We start from the raw sequence: 21,763 nt of genomic DNA, 5'->3' as shown, positions 1-21,763 counted from the left end.
CTACATAATCTCTGGGCTTTTATTTTTTGTATATCAAAAACGTAATTTTTCAGCTCATCGAACTGCTTCAGCTGTTGTCTTCAGCGAAGAAAAATGTTTTCCTGTTAAAACTGCCTCCCTAATGAGAACTTTTGACCAAATCTTATGTAGAATAAGCCATGAAATTAAACTTTTGAATTTATCCTCACCTGTTCTATAAGTTTACACAGGATTGCATTCAAAATACAGTACAGAAACAGACCATTTGGACCAACCAGTCCATCTTGGTGTGTATGCTTCACTCGAGTCTCCTCCCATCTTTTCTCATCTCAATCTATCATCATAACCCTCTATTACCTCCTTCATTTCCTTGTGTAGCTCCCCTCTATACTATTTACTCCAGCTGTTCCCCATGATAGTGAGTTCCACATTTTCACTACTCTTAACATTGTCTCTGCCTATCAAAAATGCCTATCAAAACCTTTCATAATTTTGAACACCTCTGTAAGGTCACTCCTTAGCCTTTATTCAAGAGAAAAGAGACCCAGCCTGCAAATCCTTTGCTGATTGAATGTGTAAACTCACACATTTCTGGTATCATCCTTGAAAATCTTTTCTGCATCCTCTCCCGTGCCTCTATCTTTTTTATAGTATGGCAGTACAGTTAATATTGTGAAATTGGTTGCAAAACAAATCAACTGTATTTAACTAATCCCACTGAAATTAGTGTTGATTTGGTATGTGCCAGTTAGGTGGTTCATTATAAAATTGTACTGACTTTTTGTCTAATCTCCACTATATTTCAGTTCTCTAAGTTTTTTTTTAATACATATGTTTTAGGTCCGTAAACAGCAAAAAGAGCATACAAACCTTATGACAGAATATCGGAATAAACAGCAACAGAAATGTTCTTTATCCCCCTCGGGGATGATGGCGACAACTTCATCCCAGAATCCGAGAGTAATGCCCAAACTTTCAACACCTATGTTATCAGCAGCATTAGCCCAGCAAGGAGGGGCAATCCTTGGATCTCAAGCAATAGCTCAGCAACCAAATACACTAATAGGACATGCAGGAAATATAAGAGTGCCACAAATCGGGGCTACAGTACCGCTGCAACAGGGACCAACATTCTTAGCCTCAGCTGTGTCTCAGCAGCAGGAATATCCCTCTGCCTCAGGAACTGTATCTTCTGCTCCCTCAGCCAGTTTTTTTCCTGGAAATTCTGCTGCTCAAACTCTTACAAATGAAAGCAGACTCTTGCAGGAGAGACAGCTTCAACTGCAGCAAAGAATGCAACTTATTCAACAGCAAGGACTTGTAGGGCCATCTCAGCAGCAAAGCATCATGGGCAAGCTGCAGCAACAAGGTATCATTGGACAGCTTCAGCCAACAACTCAGCAAAATATTGTGGGTAACAAACCAACACCGCAGGGTGTCATGGGTCAACAGCAGCAAGGCTTCATTGGACAACAGCAAGGGATTGTTGTCCAGTCACAGCACCAATCTGCTCAGCAGCAGCAAGTTCTTGCAGGGCAGCAACTACCCCAACAGCACAGCAACATGGGTCAGGCACAGCCAGCAACACAACACCAGCAGAGTCTGGCACCACAGCAGCAACATTTAAGGCTGATGAGTCAACAGCAAGGCCTCCTTGGGCATCAGCAACCCCACCAACAGGGTCTTACAAGTCATCCAAAACCTCCGCGGCCCCAGCAAGGTCTTATGGCGCAGCAGTTGGTCCATCAACAAGGTCTTACAGTTCAACAGCAAATCCTCACCTCTCAACAGCAACAGCAAAATCTGGTTTTACAACAACAGGCATCCAGTGCTCCTTTGCAACAGCAAGGACTCATAGGGCATCAACAAGGGGTTGCTTCCCAGAGTCAGCAGTTGGGAACAATGACACCACTGCAACAGCATCACCTTCAAACTGTGTCAGGACAACTCCACTCTCAAAGTGTTATCAGACAGAACAGTATTCTGAGACTTTCCACACCCTTCCAAGGCCAGCAGCAAAGCACAATAGGGCATCAAACTAGAATGCAGGGTATAATGAGGCAGCAATCTCAGGATGTTTTGGGCCAACACCTAGCAACACAAAGCATAATGGGACAGCCAGCTCCACTGCAAGTCATCAGGCACCAACTGCCAGGCATAATAGGACAGGGACAGCAGCAGCATCAGCCTCAGGGCATGATGGGGCAGGGTATGAGGCAACAGCATCCATCCCAAGTCTCACTGGAGCAAGGGCAGCAATCCCAGCCTCAGGGAGCAATGGATCAAGGACAGCCACATCAGCCCCAGAGCACTATTGGACAGGGACAAGAAAATCAGCCCCATGCTACGATGGGAGTCGGGCCACAGCAACAACTCCGTCAAGCCCAAGGCATGATAGGACAGCAGTCACAGCCACCATCTCTTCCCCAGAGTACAGTAGGACAGCAAACACCATCCCAGCCCCAGAGCACAGTGGAGCAAGCAATTGGACAGCAGATAACCCAGGGCCCAATGGGACAGCAGCTCCCATTGGGGCAGGGAATGGGACAGCAGCAGCAGTCATCTCAAGGCACAGTGGGTATGGGACAGCAACAAGGTGCACTGGGTATGGGACAGCAGCAGCAGTCATCTCAAGGCGCAGTGAGTATGGGACAGCAACCCCAGCAACAAGGTGCAGTGGGTATGGGACAGCAACAAGGTGCAGTGGGTATGGGACAGCAACCCCAGCAACAAGGTGCAGTGGGTATGGGACAGCAACCCCAGCAACAAGGTGCAGTGGGTATGGGGCAGCAGCAGCAGCAGTCATCTCAAGGTGCAGTGGGTATGGGACAGCAACAAGGTGCAGTGGGTATGGGACAGCAACAAGGTGCAGTGGGTATGGGACAGCAACCCCAACAACAAGGTGCAGTGGGTATGGGACAGCAACAAGGTGCAGTGGGTATGGGACAGCAACCCCAGCAACAAGGTGCAGTGGGTATGGGACAGCAACCCCAGCAACAAGGTGCAGTGGGTATGGGACAGCAACCCCAGCAACAAGGTGCAGTGGGTATGGGACAGCAACCCCAGCAACAAGGTGCAGTGGGTATGGGACAGCAACCCCAGCAACAAGGTGCAGTGGGTATGGGACAGCAACCCCAGCAACAAGGTGCAGTGGGTATGGGACAGCAACCCCAGCAACAAGGCGCAGTGGGTATGGGACAGCAACCCCAGCAACAAGGCGCAGTGGGTATGGGACTGCAACAGCAGTCATCTCAAGGCGCAGTGGGTATGGGACAGCAACCCCAGCAACAAGGTGCAGTGGGTATGGGACAGCAACCCCAGCAACAAGGTGCAGTGGGTATGGGACTGCAACAGCAGTCATCTCAAGGCACAGTGGGTATGGGACAGCAATCCCAGCAACAGGGCACCGTGGGCGCGGGGCAGCAACCCCAGCAGCAGGGCGCGGTGGCTGTGGGTCAGCAACCCCAGCAGCAGGGCGCGGTGGCTGTGGGTCAGCAACCCCAGCAGCAGGGCGCGGTGGCTGTGGGTCAGCAACCCCAGCAGCAGGGCGCGGTGGCTGTGGGTCAGCAACCCCAGCAGCAGGGCGCGGTGGCTGTGGGTCAGCAGCCCCAGCAGCAGGGCGCGGTGGCTGCGGGTCAGCAGCCCCAGCAGCAGGGCGCGGGGGCTGCGGGTCAGCAGCCCCAGCAGCAGGGCGCGGGGGCTGCGGGTCAGCAGCCCCAGCAGCAGGGCGCGGGGGCTGCGGGTCAGCAGCCCCAGCAGCAGGGCGCGGGGGCTGCGGGTCAGCAGCCCCAGCAGCAGGGCGCGGGGGCTGCGGGTCAGCAGCCCCAGCAGCAGGGCGCGGGGGCTGCGGGTCAGCAACCCCAGCAGCAGGGCGCGGTGCAGCAACCCCAGCAGCAGGGCGCGGGGGCTGTGGGTCAGCAACCCCAGCAGCAGGGCGCGGGGGCTGTGGGTCAGCAACCCCAGCAGCAGGGCGCGGGGGCTGTGGGTCAGCAACCCCAGCAGCAGGGCGCGGGGGCTGTGGGTCAGCAACCCCAGCAGCAGGGCGCGGGGGCTGTGGGTCAGCAACCCCAGCAGCAGGGCGCGGGGGCTGTGGGTCAGCAACCCCAGCAGCAGGGCGCGGGGGCTGTGGGTCAGCAACCCCAGCAGCAGGGCGCGGGGCAGCAACCCCAGCAGCAGGGCGCGGGGCAGCAACCCCAGCAGCAGGGCGCGGTGGGTGTGGGGCAGCAACCCCAGCAGCAGGGCGCGGTGGGTGTGGGGCAGCAACCCCAGCAGCAGGGCGCGGTGGGTGTTGGGCAGCAACCCCAGCAGCAGGGCGCGGGTCAGCAACCCCAGCAGCAGGACACGGTGGGTGTGGGGCAGCAACCCCAGCAGCAGGGCGCGGTGGGTGTGGGGCAGCAGCAGGGCACGGTGGGTGTGGGGCAGCAACCCCAGCAGCAGGGCGCAGTGGCTGTGGGGCAGCAACCCCAGCAGCAGGGCGCAGTGGCTGTGGGGCAGCAGCAGGGCGCAGTGGCTGTGGGGCAGCAGCAGGGCGCAGTGGCTGTGGGGCAGCAACCCCAGTCACCGCAGAGTACAGTGGGAATGGGACAGCAACAGCAGTCACCGCAGAGCACTGTGGGAATGGGACAGCAACAGCAGTCACCGCAGAGCACTGTGGGAATGGGACAGCAACAGCAGTCACCGCAGGGCACTGTGGGAATGGGACAGCAACAGCAGTCACCGCAGAGCACTGTGGGAATGGGACAGCAACAGCAGTCACCCCAATGTACAATAGGGATGGGACAACAGCAACCCCAGCCTCCAGGCATGGTACAACAGCAACCCCAGCCTCCAGGCATGGTAGGAGTTGGACAGCAGCAGCCTCAGGGCACAGTGGGGATTATTCAGCAGCCCCAGGCTCAGGGCATTATCGGAGTTGGACAGCAGCAGCCCCAACCTCAGGGCACAGTGGGGATGGGGCAGCAACCACAGCCTCGGGCCATGATAGGAGTGGGACAGCCCCAGCCTCAGGGTCCATTGGGACATGTAAAGCAACAGCAGCAGCCTCAAGGTTTGGTTGGGATGAGACAAGGGCAGCAGCAAATGCTACAGGGCCTGATGGGGCAGTGGCAGTTGCAGCCTCAGAGTGTAGTTAGGCAGGGGCAACCACAAAGCCTGATGGGGCAGGGGCAGCTGGCACAGAACTTGATAGGTCAAGAGCAGGGACAGCAGCAGCCACATCCACAAGGCATGTTGGGGCAAAGTCAGGGACAGCAACAATTGCAGAACCTAACTGGGCAGAGGCAATCTCCAGGTACAGTGGGCCATGGGCAGCAGATGCAGAACTTGGGCACAGTTGGTGGGCAGCAACCCCTGCAGGTTTCAGGTATGGTGGGACATGAGAAGGAGCAGGAGCAGCAACAGGAACAAACACCTACAGGCATAGTGAGGCAGGAGCAGCAGCAAGGCCAAATTGTAATGGAACAAGAATCTCTGCTGCCTACCCAGTGCATATCGGGACAAGACCGTAACCAGCCTCTAACTCAGAATATGATGAGACAGCAGCAGCTGTCTAAGAATGGAGCAGGACTGGGACAACCTCAAGGTATGATGTATCAGAATTTACAAACACGAGCAGTGACATCAATACAACAACCAATGCAACAAGGCATTGCAGGACAGCAGCGACTTATCAATCAGCAGGGTCAGTTAATGAGACGTGTACAGCAACAAGCTGTAACAGGTCTACAACAGAATAATGGTCTCAGTTTACAAGGAGTGGTGCGAGTAGCAACATCTCAGCAGCATGGAACTACGGGAGATCCAAGACCGGGAGTACAAAACATCATGAATTCACAGTCGTTTCAGCAACAGCAGGCAGGGCTGCGTTCAGTTCATATAACTGGCCAACAGCTTGGCTTAGGCCACTTTCGTCCAGGAATGGTATATGTTCAGCAGGTAAAAACCGAACATGGCGGAAAGCCACAAGAGATGGCCCATCCAATTCAAAACAAACGAGCAAGGCAGAACATGGGGTCAGGAAGTGAATTGGTGTCTGGCCAAGCTCATTGCAATCGTTCACAAATGTCACATCCAGAGTTAAATAAAACAAACTTGGGAGATGTGGCACTACAAGGTGAAACTTTGGAAACAATAATGCAGTCACAACCAGAATTGTTTAAAGACCATGAATCCAAAGAAAGTAGTGCTTGCATGACAGACACGCTAGCAATTATACCTCAAAAGATACCTGATTCGAAGCCTGATACATTGGTAATAAAACCACATGAGACTGTTGGAAAAGCAGGTTCAGTAACTGAGTCTCAAGCCAGAATGAATGTTGAGATCCATGAACAAAGTGACTTGAAGAAACCTTGTACGTTTGACTTCCCAATATCTCCCTCAAGTCATGCAACAAAGGAGGAATCCACTGGGCTGAGATCAGAGTCGTCATTGTTGAATCAGACCAATGGACAAGAGGAGTGTACACAGAAAGTCATAGGAAGACAGGGCAGCTGTCCTACACTACAGGAGAGTGCTACCAAAGACACCAACACAGCAGGTATAGGTCACTTAGTGAAACAGGAAAGCATTGATGTAATTCGCTGTGGATTTCCAGAAGGAGCTGTAAAGCACGAGTCAAATACTGACTCTGTCAATGCCTTGAATGCAGGGGATCATTCTTTTCTTGCTCCAAGGTCTGAGGCTGGACAGCTGCTTCTCCAGAAACTTTTACGCACTAAGAACTTGCAGCTTGTGGCACAACGCTCTGGAGATGGAACGCATTTAACTGTAAAAGGTCACATTGAAAGCAAAGCTGTGATGATAGATCGAAAACTACAAGGTGCAACTGGAAATTCAGAGGTTAGTTAAAAATCATAGTTTACGTTGAGATCGCAATCTTTGTATAGTGCCCTTACCATATCAATGTTTCACGCATGAAGATCAGACTTTGCATGAAATACGTAAGTAGGTTCATAGGCAACCACTCACAGCAAGTTTAATCTCTTAATGGAGTTATGCCACTCCAATGCTGTTTCTCCACTTCTAATTTAAATCGAGCCTCGAATCCTGAGTTGCTGACTTTAAAAGCAATTCTATTAGGACACTAGAAAAGATGTCTATTGTAAATTAATTTGATCTTTTCATTCATGTAGTTGTTTGCAAAATCTTGTGTTTGTAGAAAGGTTTTTCTGCAAGTAAAATGTGAAAATGGTGAGAACAAAAAAGCAGGATAGTCAGCATTGGGGTCACATTGGCAGCTTAACATTTTAAGCCAGAAATTCAAAGTCCATGTGTTGTATAGAAGGATTCATAGAATCTCTGCAGTGCTGAAGGAGGCCATTTGGTCCATTGAGTCTGCACTGACTCATACTCCTGTAATCCCCCTAACCTATATATCTTGGGACACTAAGGAGCAGTTTAGCATGGTCAATCAACTTAACCCGCACATCTTTGGAATGTGGGAGTAAACCGGAGCACCCGGAGGAAACCCACGCAGACACGGGGAGAACGTGCAAACTCCACACAGACAGTGACCCAAGCCGGGAATCAAACCTGAGTCCCTGGCACTGTGAGGCAGCAATGCTAACTATTGTGCCATTGTGCCACTCTGCTGCCCAATCTGGTAACAATCTTACTCTCGGTAAAATTGTGGAAACCTATACAAGCAGTTAATAGAGTGGGTCTGAAGTAATCACAAGGCTTTTTTTGGCCTGCTAGTTTGATGGTTGGGATGAGGGGGAGCCAGGCGAGAAGGTGTGCTTTAAAAGAAATGCCTACCTTGTTGTAGCTTCTTTACTGTCATTAGCCTGAAAGGAGTGGAATCTCTGGGGCTGTGTAGCGAGCAGTAAATTAGATGTAATTTTTAAATGACCCATCCACGTTTTGCAAAAGATATTTTATCCCCAAACTTCCCTTCATTTTTACTCTTATTTGGTATCTTATCCCAGGGTTCCTGTGATTTCAAAAGAATATTGGCCCAGTAGAATGTTCCTGACTAATTTTTTGGCAATTTGTGATCCGCCAAGAATAATGGAAGCTCCTTTTGTGATCCCAATCACTGTTCCTTCGAAGCTTCTCAGCAACCCAAAAGTCGGCCCCTGTTGAGTTGCGCATGTGTACAACATGCAAAGAAAATTCAAGGGCCATGTACTTAAATCGCCTTTTTTTTTAAATTAAATCCTTTGGTTTTTGCTTACAAGGTAAAGGAACTTCAGGAAATTAGCAAGAAAAACTTGGGCCCGAAAACGAAAAGGACACAAAAGGCAAACGACAGAGGCAGCAACTCTCGAAAGAAAAGCAAAAAGGATGAAGGAATAAAAAGTACAGATGCTCTTATGAAGCAGTTGCAACAGGTACCAGTGTGCGATTTTAAATAAACCTTGATATAATTTAGAAACTCTGGAATGAGATTGCACTGTAGAATCGTATTCTGGAAATCTTCTAATGTTTGAATGAAGAATTTCTATATGCATTTTTAAAACCGCAGCTCTCACTTCCCTTACTTAAAACAGGATAGATTCTGAGAAGATGGTTCCTGGGCACAGATTAAAGATAAAGGATCTGCCATTTAAGGTTTGAAATGAGATGCTTACTGCTGATTGCACAATGGTCAGCACCATTTGCGACTCCTCAGATACTGAAGCTGCCCGTGTCAGAGGCTGGAAATTCTGCAGCAACTAACTCACCACCTGACTCTCCAAAGCCTGTTCACCATCTACAAGGCACTAGAAGTGTTGAATACTCTCCACTTGCCTGGATGAGTGCAGCTCCAACACATCTAGGACAAAGCCCTACTTGATTATCCACCACCACCTTAAACATTCACTCCCTCCACTGATGCACAATGCAGCAATGTGGACCATCTACAAGATGTACTGCAGAAGCTCACTAAGGCTCCTTTGACAGCATATTTCCAACCCACTTAGAAGGAAAGGGCAGCAGATACTTGGGAACATTATCACCTGCAATTTCCCCTCCAAGCCACACACCATCCTGGAACTATATCGCCATTACATCGCTGTTGCTGGGTCAAAATTGTGGAACTCCCTAACAACTTCATAAGGAATGCAGCAGTCCAAGAAGGTAGCTCGTCACAGCCTTCTCGAGCACACTTGGGTATGGGCAATATATGCTGGCCTAACTAGTGACGCTAACATTCTATAAATAAAATTTTAAAAATAGAGTTTCTTCTCCGAGGGTTGTTAGTTTTTGGAATGTTCTTTCCCAGAGAGTGGAGGCTGAGTCATTCAATACATTCAAAGCTGTGTTCGACAGATTTCTGATCTAAAAGAAGTTGAGGATTAGGGGGTGGAGGGTGAGCAATGAAGTGGAATTAAGGCCACGGTCAGAACGGCCATAATCTTATTGAATGGCAGAGCAGGCTCGATGAGTCAAATGGCCTACTCCCGCCCCTGTTTCTTATGATCTTGCACTCTTAACATTCCTTCTGGTAGTTGGATATAAAATGCTATGACTAAAGTTTGAGTTCAGATTACATTTTCTTTTTGTCAGGGAGTGTTGTGTATTCTCAGATCTTTCTGATCTGCTGATTGGGAATGATAGTATGTGCTGATTAAAGGCCGCTGCATTGCGCCCATGCCCGTTATTAACAGGGTTGAGACGCTCCTTAGTCATTTTATGTAGGGTCATAAAAGCTGGGAGATAATGGAGACTTTCATCCCATGATTCTACAAATTTTCTTTGATAACACTCTTAAAATGTATATCTGGGACATTTTAACCGCATTAAAGGCAATATAAATGCTTATTATGTGACTTGGGCTTAAATCATGTTCCTTAGTCCTCAAATGAAGAAGGTCTTTATTCCGGAAAGAAACCTGTGTATTTCTCTGTTAAGTGGCCATTGTTTTCTTGTCTTTTTCCCCCTTAGCAACTTTCCCTCCTTCCTTTGGTGGAACCTACCATTGAGGTGAACTTTGGTCTCTTTCCTCCATTTGGGAGCAGTCCATTCAACAGCAAAAGCCAGCTGAAAGGGTCATTTGGGAATGCAGTGCTAGATAGTGCTCCAGATTACTACTCGCAGCTTCTTTACAAGGTAAATGTAACTAAAATGAAGCAATTGTGTCAAGGTGCAGCATAAATTTGTTTTTGCGTTTCGTCAGGATTTATGTTGAGAGGTTTAAGACCTGGTTTGCGCACAGAAAATCGTGTTCTCCTTTATTCGGATTAAAATGTTATTGATTTTAACTGTCTCAATCAAGTATCCAAAGGAAAGGCAAAGCCGATCTATCATAGAGATTTGTTCAAATATTTGGTTGGCAGCTTTTTTTTTGAAAGGAGCCCATTTAAGTTTTAAGAGCCCATATTTAAGTTTACTTGGTTCTGGTGATTTTCTGAAAAGTAATCTTAAGCCCTTGCTGGTTAAATTTGGGTATCTGTCTGAAGCTTCAGAGTGTGATAGCTTCCTTGGTGAGAATAGGGAAAGAACTAGTATGTAAGAATACAAAGTTTCAGAGGGTTATGTCATGTGTGGCACAGAAATGGACCACTCAGCCCACCCAGTCCATACTGACGTTTATGCTCCACTCGAGTCTTCTCCTATCTTTTCTCATCTAAATCTGCCGTTGTGACCCTCTGTTCCTCACTCCCTCATGTTTGTCCAGCTTCCCTTAAATGTATCTGACACTATTCACTTCCTGTCGTAGCAAGTTCCACATTCTCATCGCTCTCTAGATAAAAAAAAACTTCTGAATTTCCTATTGGATTTCTTGGTGACTGACATTATATAGTTGGCCTGTAATTATGCTCTTTTCCACAAGAGGCAGCACTCAAAGCCTTTACCAAAACATTTCATCATTTTAAAAACCTCTGTTAGATCACTTCTTGACCTATTTTCAAGAAAAAAAGGAGATCCAGCCTATTGGTCTACTCTCACATTTCTGATACCATCCTTGTAAATCTCTACACCCTCTCCAGTGCCTCAGTATCCTTTTTATAATCTGGTAACCAGAACTGCACGCAGTAATCTAAGTGTGGTCTATCTGTTTAAGTTGAACAGCTCCAGGCAAGTGTTATTTTCGACTGGTAAATTAAAGTTTAGTTATTAGTGGGACAAGTTGGCTTACATTACACTGCAATGAAGTTACTGTGGAAATCCCTTAGTTGCCACACTTCGCACCTGTTCGGGTACACTGAGGGACAATTTAGCATGGCCAGTGCACCTAACCAGCACATTTTTCAGACTGTGGGAGGAAACTGGAGCACCCAGAGGAAACCCATACTGATGTGGAGAACATGCAAAGTCCGTCCACGCAGACAGTGACCCAAGCTGGGAATTGAACCTGGGCCTCTGGCATGAGAGGCAGCAGTGCTAACCACTGTGCCACCCCACGGTTAATTAATAATTATATTAACGTGCAAAATCTGTAATTCCTGATAGCTGCTGTTCACTTATTCTTTTACTGCTGAGTGAATTTGGCAGTTAGAACTGAAGTTACTGTCCAGTATGATGTATTCTGCACTCTTCCAAAATTGAGAAGAATCATGTATGTGGGTATGCGATAAAACCAGTATGTGAATATGATCCTCTGTTTAGTCCCTGTGCATGCTACTAATTTTGGGAGTATCTGGGCAAGTGAAAATACTGTCTGGAAAAGTTGAGGTGAGGCCCACATGCAGGAGTCATCCAAGATGCTGAGCCCAAAATTAAATCTAAAAGGGTAACAGTATATCCATGTAAAGGGCCTTTGTTGTAAAATATTTAAATATTACATTTCACTGGTATTTGCTGCTTTATATTTTTCAAAAAACTTGAATATTTATTGGCAATCTTATTCAAGTACTCAGTAGATTAATTTTCTATCATTCTTCAGCAGAACAATCTGAGCAATCCACCAACCCCACCTTCCTCATTGCCTCCCACCCCCCCTCCCTCTGTCCAGCAGAAATTGGTGAATGGATTGGCCACTTCTGAGGAGCTGACGGAAGGCCAGAAAGAACTCGAAGGGCAAAAGGGTATGAGAACTTGATAGAGTTTAATTATTTGGCACAATATATATGAAATCATCTAACCTGGAGTTAGGTTCAAGCAAGTCCCTCCCTAAATGAGACTCAGTTGTATATCCTGACTGCAGAGAATTACTGGAAAAAAGTTTCACTGAAAGGAAATCTCAGCTGCATACAGTTATCTTCTCCAGGTGCCATGCTTTAAAGGGGGATTGGCAGCCATAGTCTTATCTGATTGTTCCATGATCATGCTTGCAAAGTACTACAATGGTTTGCTGTTGATTTCTGGAGTATACTTTCCAGCTCTTAACAGGCATGTTGGAAGGATTTACAGGCTGATAATCAACCTGTTTGGTCACATTATGGATGCACTTTCTGTGCCCGTCAAGCCCTGAAGTGGGACTCAAACCCAGAGCTTCAGGCCCAGAGGTAGGACACTAACACTGTGTCACAAGATCTGTTATCACCTGTTTATTTAGAAAAAACTTGCAAATTATAATTATAAATCCCATGTAAATATTTTCTCAATTGCTTGCCCTTTTGCAAAGGGGAAGAAGTTATGCTGCAGTTCAGTGGATATTTGGTTACACTGCATCTGGTGTAGTGTGTTCAATTCTGGGCAATGGATCTCAGTCAGGATATATTGGGCTTGGAGAAGGTGCAGCGCCAATTCAACTATGACACTGGAGCCAAAAGGGTTAAATTAAGAAGGGAGGTTGCATAGATTCAGCTTGTATTACTTTTAGCGTAGAAGATTAAGGCGTTATCTAATCAAGGTTCTTAAAATAGTTAAAGGAGTTGATAGTGTAGATAAAGATAAACTATTTCAACTGTTGAACTGTACAGGACAAAGGGCATAAGCTTAAATTGGAGCTGAACTGTTCAGAGGTGATGTCAGGAAGCAGCTCTTCATTGTAAAGAGTAGTAGAAATCTGGTGCTCCATGGAAAAAATTGTTGAGGCTAGGTAAATTGAACATTTCAATAGAGATAAATTTTTATTGGTTAAGGGTGTGAAGGAATGTGGAACTGAAGCTAAGATGCAAATTAGCCATGACCTCATCAAAAAGCTCATGGGACTGAATGGCCTGTACCTGTTCTGTTATATCGACCTTCAAGGTGCGTTTTGAGGCATAAACCATTGCTGGAAAAAAAATTGAAGTTTTTGTCAAAGCATAACGTCAGAAAGTGTGAACTCTGGGGAAATAAAATACAGTAAGAAGTCTGACAACACCAGGTTTAAGTCCAACTGATTTATTTGATAGTAAACTCATAAGCTTTCAAGGTTCCCTTCTTTATCAGGTGAATGACGAAGAGGGGAACCTCGAAAGCTTGTGAGTTTATTATCAAATAAATCAGTTGGACTTAAACCTGGTGTTGTCAGACTTCTTACTGTATTTACCCCAGTCCAACGCCGGCATCTCCACGTCAGAAATAAAATACACCAGAATTCTGAGGAACAAATCTGCCCAAAAACTAATGCTAGCAGTTTTTTAAAGAAGATAAAACTTGCAGGTTAATTTGTTTAAAATATTGTAGATATCATTTCAGACAAGTACTTTCTTCTCCATCTACTTTCTCCTCCATCTTGCTATGCACAGTGCAAGATTTGAAATTTGCACGTTAGCAGTCAGACTGGTAAAGAAAAGGTAGTTTGAATGTTCTGTCACAAGATGTCACAGGCGTACATTTAAACATTTGCATTACTATGCAAAGCACAGAATGCACTTTTCGGTCTTTTGGCTAAGATCAAGCATCAGATCAGACCCAAGATGGGGTGCAACACCTTATCTTGTCAGCTTGGATCTTGTTTGTCCCCCTTGTGGGGACCATGAATTAGATTCAGTTGGGATTTGAATTTGGGAGCAAGCAAGGAATGGATTTAGGTTTGCTCAGTCCATTCTGAACATCGGCTTTGCAACTTTAAGAATGGAGTAAAAACATTTTTTTAAAAAAACACTAATGACAATTGCAACTTTCACATTGTACTTGCTGAAATCTGAAACCACAGTTGATGTTTCCTGTGGCTTAAGTTTGTCAATTTGAACCAAGTGACCAGATAACAAAGTATGGCAATTATTGCTGTGCACATCTGTAAGGAAATGCTGCTGAAAGCCTGACCGATAGCGCCTCTGAAACCCTCGTGCCATTCCTGTAGGAATCACAAACAGTCATGAAAATCTAATTCTTCATTTGTTGTGAATAGCAATATTGCTATTGCAACCAGTAGCAATTGCCAGCACCCTGCTTTCAAGTTCTGTATGACCCGTGAGCAAAACCCATGCTTCTTGATTACTTACTGGAAGAGTCCTGACTCCCAAAAGGCCTGTAATTGGACAAGCAACAGCAAGTCTGTTCTTCTGATTGCCTTTTTTTTAACTAGCCAGTAAATTGTGTCCTCTTTCCTGAAATGGCTATGATTAGCTTAGAAGTCACTAAGTTTGAGATTTTAGCCATGGTTAAACCGTGGATTCTGCAGCCCCAGTGCTGTAAATGGAGGTTTGGCTAATGCCAAATTCGCCATTCTCACTGGTGGCAGAGAATTCCAATCCGTCTGTTTTGAGAACTTGATGTACGAAGCATTTGTGCAAGATTTTTTCCAATATTATTTTTAAAGTTCTGAAGTTGAGTGCAAAGCTGTTATCGTACCAAACTGATATCGAAAGCAAGGCAACCTATCAATTAGGCAGTGTCCCTGAACTGAAATTCTACTTCAAAAAAGTTGATATTAAAATGGGCATGCAACATTATACACACAATTATTTTTAAAAAGAAGTCGCAATGAAACTGAAATCTGTTTAAACATGATTGTCCTTGATCATAGTTGACATTTAGTGGCATCTACCATATTGTGATGTTGGATTTAAGTTGCATGTACCTGATATGATACATGGATCACTGATTTAGTTTGAAAAACAATTGAATGCCATATAATTTTTGCACTTAGTTTCTATACATTGTGGTGTAATGCTATCTTTGTTCTACTTCATAGATCTGCTAACAACAGAATTGAAGAATATGGATATGTTGGCTTCCTTGCCCACACCACCGCACAACCAAAATGAGGAGCTAAGGTTTTTATTCACAACCACTGCTTATTCTTTCTTCCCATTTCTTGAAAACTCTTTGCCTTTCTTTGTCTTCTGCTCCATGAATGTAAAGCTTTACTGTCCAGTGCACTAAAATCACTCTACCTTTTATTGTGCCTAAATAATAGGAGATATAATGAATTAGCAGTGTAATTCTGGCATTTTGTACAAAAATCTTATGCTTTCTCCCCTTAATAGGTCTCCAAATTAATTTTTAACTTGATAAATAAAATCTTGCTAAAAACATGAGGGCCAACAATAAGGGGACAGTAATGCTTTACTATGGTTTCAGTTCCCATTATTCTATTTGAGCAGGGATTACATGTTTGAAAATGGAAGCAACCTTTAAAAGTTGTATATTTTTTAAAAATCTGAATTAATAAAAGATGCTTGCTTTTTAAACTTGAAACGTAACTGTAAGACAATGAAAGCACACTGTTCTTTAATGAACGTGAAGATGGTGAAGTAGTACTCTACTTCGGGGAGTGCAGAGGAGGTTCACTAGGCTGATACTGGAGATGAGGGGGTTGGACTATGAAGAGAGACTAAATAGACTGGGTCTGTACTCGTTGGAGTTTAGAAGGATGAGGGGGGATCTCATAGAGACGTATACGATAATGAAGGGGATGGATGGGGTAGAGGTAGAGAGATTCTTCCCGCTTAGAAAGGGTAGCAGAACTAGAGGGCAAAGCCTCAAGATAAGGGGGGGACAGTTTAGATCGGAGTTGAGGAGGAACTTCTTCACTCAGGGTGGTGAATCTCTGGAATTCTCTGCCCGTTGAAGTGGTGGAGGCTGCCTCGCTAAATATATTTAAGTCACGGGTAGATAGGTTTTTGATAGACAAGGGAATTAAGGGTTATGGGGAGAGAACAGGAAAGTGGAACTGATCCACTTCAGATCAGCCATGATCTTACTGAATGGCGGGGCAGGCTCGAAGGGCTAGATGGCCTACTCCTCCTATTTTTTATGTTCTTATGTACTCTGGGCTAGTAATGTAGAGGCTCAGGCTAGGGGATTTGGGTTTCAAATCTCACCATGGCAGCTGGTAGAATTTAAATCCGATTAATAAAATTTGGAATATAAAAGCTAGTCTCAGTAATGGTGAGCATAGCAACTATGATCGCTTGTTGTAGAAACCCACCTGATTCACTGATGCCCTTTAGGGAGGGAAATCTGCCATCCTTACCTGGTCTGGCTTATGTTTGCCTCCAGATCCAATGTAGTTGACTCTCAACTGGCCTCAAAATGACCTAGCAAGCCACGCAGTTCAAGAGCAATTAGGGATGGGCAACAAATGCTGGCAGCAGCATCCACATTTCATGAATTTTTTTTAAAAGATGGAGTGTGATTAAAGAATAAGTTCAGAGGCAAGGTCTAAACTGCAGTGTATGTTCCTACTTGCAGCCCAGGATTTTGCGGTATTTTTAAATCCCCCTGAAGAAGTTGAGTTGTAATTTTTTTTCTTCAACAGTAGAGCAGAGTTGGAAGACGACAGACACACTCCAGACAGCATTGTGCCAGCATCCTCGCCAGAAAGTGTGTTCGGACAGGAAACTTCCAGGTTTCCCTTGCTGACTGAAATTAAGGAAGAGTCAATGGACCGTGCCCTTTCTCCTGTGATTCCCATAATCCCAGGAGCATGCATCCCAGGTTGGTGTGGGAAATTAATAAATGGATTCAAACAATGCTCATTATTTTAAAGCAGGCTGACTTAGGCTGAGCTAGTCGGCGAAGGGGAAGGATTATGGTCAAAGGGAGGCAAAGAGGGAATGGGTCAGACATTTGTTTTGCTCTTCCCAGTCTTTAATTGAATGAAATTGCATGTCATCCAGGATTGGATGTTCAGACAAGCAAAGCAAAGCTAATGATATAAAGGCGGTGGAAGGGTCGAGAAGTAAGTGTAGAGCCAAGCAAGGGCAATTGACTCAGCTGGACAATGGAGCAGAAGTGTTGGGCGGGGTGGGAGGGATGTGGTTGACTGTGTCAAAGGCTGCAGGTGGGTTGCAAAAGGTGAGGGATAGTACACCATGGTCACCGAGGATGTCATTTGTGATTTTGACTTTGGGCCATATCAGTGTTGTGGCAAGGGTGGGGACCTGTCAAATATGGAGATGGGGAAAGATCAGGCATGGATTTGATTAAGGACACTGGAGATGGATCATAATGTTCAAGGCCAGACAAGTTGAAGGTGAATTTTTTGAGGATGGGTGATGATTTTATAAAGGTGATGGACAGTACTTGAGCACAGGTATCATACATAATGTCATGAGCAAGGGTGCCAGGATTGACAGTTGGGTGTTTAGAAGCTTAGTGGCAATAGAGTCAAGAAGGCAGGAGGTGGGTCACATGGAAAAGATGAGCTTGGAGAGGAGATGTATGAGAGAAATTAGAGATTTGTGTCCAGGGCTAAGGGGGCAGTGGTGTTGGCTTGGAAGACATTACAAAGTGGGGGATGTGATGGAGGCAGCGGAACAGATATCCACACATTTGCTGGAAGTGAGGGTGGAGGAAGAGGATTTCAAGAAGACAAAGATTTGAAGATGGAGTTTACCTTTGCATTCCAGCGTGATCTTGACTTGAGCAATTTTGGCAGAAGATCAGTGGCTGGTAATGTTCGACATGGACTAACCAGATCTAGCTTGAATGGCTAAACTAGTTGTGTATTGGATAATGTATGTGACCCCCCCCCACCCACTGGAATTGTTGTGGAGAAAAGAATACACCAGAGAAACAATTGGTGGGTGGGGGGGGCGGGAGGATAGAGCAAGAATTTTACTGGAGAAGAGAATGAAAGGAGAAAATAGGAGGGAGATTGAGTAAATATGCAGAGGTATAATGGATGGAGTGCAGCAAACTAGCCAGTTAAGAGTTTGAAGATGCAGTTGTAAGTTGGGAGTTTTTTTTTTAACAGGAGCAGACAGAAGTGGGGATGGAAAGGGGAAAAGCAGGTGAGAGATATGGAGTAATGGTCAGAAACAGACTTGTATATAATTGAGACAACAGGAGTAGAAAGAATAGGTGGGATAGCAAGACCAAGGGATGACCATGTAAATAGGTGGGACTTTATATGGAGAGAGAGGTTAAAGGAGGCTGGTGCCAGAGAAGAAAGGGCAAAATAAGTTGCGATGAAATTTGAAAACGCCAAGACTGAAGAGTTGCTGAGGATGGGAGTGAGAATATCACAGTGAGAAGCTTGGATTGGCTGCAGAGAATGAATATTTAGTGGTTTGGCGAGCGAGTTGGGAAAGCCGAGCAAGGATTTGAAAGATGACACACATGTTTTAGCCTATGGTGCTCACCCCCTACCTCTTGATTGTACATTAGGTAACTGCTAGTTTCTCAGTTTTACTACACTACTATCTTGACCCTGGTGAGATGGTTGAAGGAGCCAAAGAAGTCAGGAGAAGGGACCATGGTGAGATTTGGCGATGGTCGCAAGAATTCGAAGTAGGAAAAGAAGTGAACTTTATGGCCCACGTCCCTTGATTCTGAGAGACTAAAAACCTGTCTACCTCAATCTTAAATATCTTCAACGATGGAGCGTCCACAACCTTCTGGAGCAGAGAATGCCAAAGATTCATGACCCTTTTGAGTGAAGTCATTTCTCCTCATCTCAGTCTGAAATGGCTGACCCCTTATCTTCTACATTTGTATTCCCTGACTAGAGGAAACAATCTCTTGGCGTCTATCCTGTCAAACTTCTTCAGAATCTTGTACGTTTTAATGAGATCACCTCTTGTTCTCCTAAACTCTGGAGAATATAGATCCAGTTTGCTCAGCCTTTCATCATAGGACAACGCCCACATCCCAGGGACCAACTTAGTGAACTTTCTCTGTACTACCTTCAAAGCAAGTATCAGTTTTAAATGTGAAGACCAAAACTGAATTCAGTACTCCAGATGTAGTCTTGCCAAAATCCTGTATCATTCTAGCAAGACACTTTTTTTCCCTGTATTCCAGTTTCCTTTCAATAAAGGCCAACATGCCATTTGCCTTCCTAATTAGTCACTCCTCCATGACAACTGTTTGGGTGGAATAGATGGTGGGACATAGAGCTGTGCAAGAAACTACAGGAAGGTTGTGAATGATAAGGGCCTTAAAAGAGTAGAGATGTAGATCCAGAGGAGATGAAGAGTGGCATTGGTGATTGGCAATGGACAGCGCATCAGCAGAGGGATGAATGGAGTTGGTATAATTGGGAAGCTACTGAAAAGTGACAAAGTAAAGAACAGTAGGCAACAACGGAGCCCCATGGAACAGGATAAGAGTAGATTAATACTAGCTAGCGTAGTGATAAATTCCTGATGGAGAAATAGAAATCTGAGGACACAGGAACAGACCAGGCACTAGAAGTGAGGTAGACCAGCAGAGAACGGGAGGAAGCATGACTGGATGCCAAATACAATCTACTTATTTTCAGCCTGTGGTCCTGAACCTAACTCTTGTGATCTTCATAAGGATATTTCACAGTGGCTTCTGAGCCAATATTTTGACATTGGTTTTTGGTCTGTAGTGGGAGGACCCTGGTGCAAAATAATTTCTGCAGCATTTTCTTTCTTCTCAAAGCTTTTACTTGGACACCATTTCTGCATATGCATAAGAGTTGAAAATCTAATCCTACTTGTTTAATGGTCAGCTCACTACTTTGGGATCAAAATTTGTTAATAAAATTATTTACCCACTAAGACCTTCAGTTGGGAATTAGTTGCATGAACTTGGAACCCTAGTTACAGCCTGAAGAGTTATTTAGTGACTATAGCTGAATTAATAACTGGGCTGTTTTCAGGCTGTATTCTAAATGGCTGCTGAAGGTGATATCCAAATGACTGAACCTCTCCCAAGTTAGTTGGGATTTAAATTGTACTTTAGTGATGATATAATCAAGACTGTCTGGGTTACCTTTTGTGGGTTTTTCTTTGAATTCATATTTCCTTCCTGGGAGGAGCCACCAAGATAGACCCTGTCTTTGAAACATATAACAATTAGCTTGTGTTTATTTTTGTTTCTATTCTGAGATAAGAACTTTGGTGTTTGCCTAGTTGACCAGGGAAAATACCTCTGTACTGCGTAGGAAACGATATCATTTAGGTCACATCTAAATATTACATTACCGTCAACATATCTTTAAATTTGGTCTTGCAGTTGCAATTTGTGGGGGATACTTCTGTTCAAATAAATAAAATCATGCAGATTAGGTAATCTTGTATAATTTTAAAAAAACCAATACAAGAGCGTGCAATGTTGTTTGACACTTCCTGGTATGTAGATCCTTGTTCATTTGAATTACTAATTTGCCCTTTTTAATACTTTCTTCCTTAGTATTTCCTGATACAAAGCCATTTGTAAATACAGAGCCATTTGTGGAAAATGCTGAGAAGGGTGCTTCTTTCTCTGGCCCATGGAGGAGCAGTAAAGGAAACCAGGTTGCAGTCACACTAGATGTCTCAGGAGCAGCTGCCAAGGTAAATATTTCATTAAAAGTAATTTCTCGTCTTCATTTTGAGTTTGGTTCATGGAAGTCAGTGTCCATCTTCAAAGAAAAAAAACGGATGCTAGAAATCGAAAATAAAAACAAAATGCAGGAAACAAGCATCTGCTAAGAAAGAAGCAGAGATAACAATTTGAGTCAAATATGAAGAGTCATATTTGACTAAAACATTGGCCAGGATCTCCTGGTCCAGCTGATGTGAACAGAGATTGGAATGACTCACTGGCCCCACCATAAGGAAAATTCCAGCCATTAGCATCTGTGGAGAGAGAAGCAGTGTTGTCAGACCTGCTGAGTTGGTCTGTCCCAAAAGTTAATATTCTAAATTGGGGCAAGGCCAATTTTGATGGTATCAGGCAGGAACTTTCAAAAGTTAATTGGGGAGTCTGTGGGAAGGAAAAGTGACATCTGGTAAGTGGCATGTTTTCAAAAGTGTGTTAACCAGGGTTCAAGGCAAACACATTCGTCTTGGAATGAAGGGCAGGGCTGGCAGAAGTCGGGAACCCTGGATGACTTGGGATATTGAGGCCCTGGTCAAGAATAAGAAAGAGGCACATGACGTGTATAGGCAGCTGGGATCAAGTGAATCTCCTGAAGAGTATAGGGGGTGTAGGAGTAGAGTTGAGAGGGAAATCAGGAGGGCAAAAAGGGGACACAAAATTGTTTTGGCAGATAAGGCAAAGGAGAATCCGAAGAGCTTCTACAAAAACATAAAGGGCAAAAGAGTAACAAAGAAGAGTGTACGGCCTGTTAAGGATCAACAAGGTAACCTATGTGGGGATCCACAAGAGATGGGTGAGATCCTAAATGATATTTCTTATCAGTATTTACTGTTGAGAAAAGCATGGATGTTAGGGAACTTGGAGAACTTGGAGATTGGTGGAACGGCAAATTGCGCGGAGGGTGTGGAGAGTCTGCAGAAGGATCTAGATAGGCTGGGCGAATGGGCCAGGAACTGGCAAATGGAATTTAATGTTGGCAAGTGCGAGGTGGTCCACTTTGGTAGGAATAATGGTAGGAAGAACTATTACTTACGGGGCGAAAAACTGCAGCAGGCGACGGTGCAGAGGGACCTCGGGGTCCTTGTGCATGAGTCACAAAAACCCAGCCTGCAGGTGCAGCAGGTGGTCAGGAAGGCTAATGGGATGCTGGCCTTCATAGCGAGGGGGACTGAATATAAAAGTAGGGAGGTCTTGCTGCAGCTGTATAGGGCATTGGTGAGGCCGCAGCTGAAGTACTGTGTGCAGTTTTGGTCGCCGCACT

At 45.2% G+C, this 21,763-nt stretch overlaps 1 protein-coding gene across 6 annotated transcripts in view; it reads left to right on the top strand.

The window, feature by feature from the left end:
* Positions 1–21,763, top strand: part of kmt2d (lysine (K)-specific methyltransferase 2D) — a 230,807-nt gene that overhangs the window by 182,570 nt on the left and 26,474 nt on the right. For 3 of the 6 annotated variants that reach the window (XM_080217858.1, XM_080217859.1, XM_080217860.1), the window contains 7 exons: positions 820–6,819; positions 8,160–8,312; positions 9,850–10,014; positions 11,792–11,933; positions 14,915–14,996; positions 16,484–16,662; positions 20,332–20,474. In XM_080217858.1, the coding sequence (XP_080073984.1) occupies positions 820–6,819; positions 8,160–8,312; positions 9,850–10,014; positions 11,792–11,933; positions 14,915–14,996; positions 16,484–16,662; positions 20,332–20,474 (6,864 nt within the window). The remainder of the gene's footprint in view (positions 1–819; positions 6,820–8,159; positions 8,313–9,849; positions 10,015–11,791; positions 11,934–14,914; positions 14,997–16,483; positions 16,663–20,331; positions 20,475–21,763) is intronic. The other 3 variants (XM_080217863.1, XM_080217861.1, XM_080217862.1) reach the window with 3 other exon arrangements.

The sequence above is a fragment of the Carcharhinus amblyrhynchos genome, chromosome X (assembly GCF_965287045.1).
Source record: "Carcharhinus amblyrhynchos chromosome X, sCarAmb.v2.hapA, whole genome shotgun sequence".
NCBI lineage: Eukaryota > Metazoa > Chordata > Chondrichthyes > Carcharhiniformes > Carcharhinidae > Carcharhinus > Carcharhinus amblyrhynchos.
Note: the sequence above shows the minus strand (reverse complement) of the source record. Positions and strands in the feature narration are given on the sequence as shown.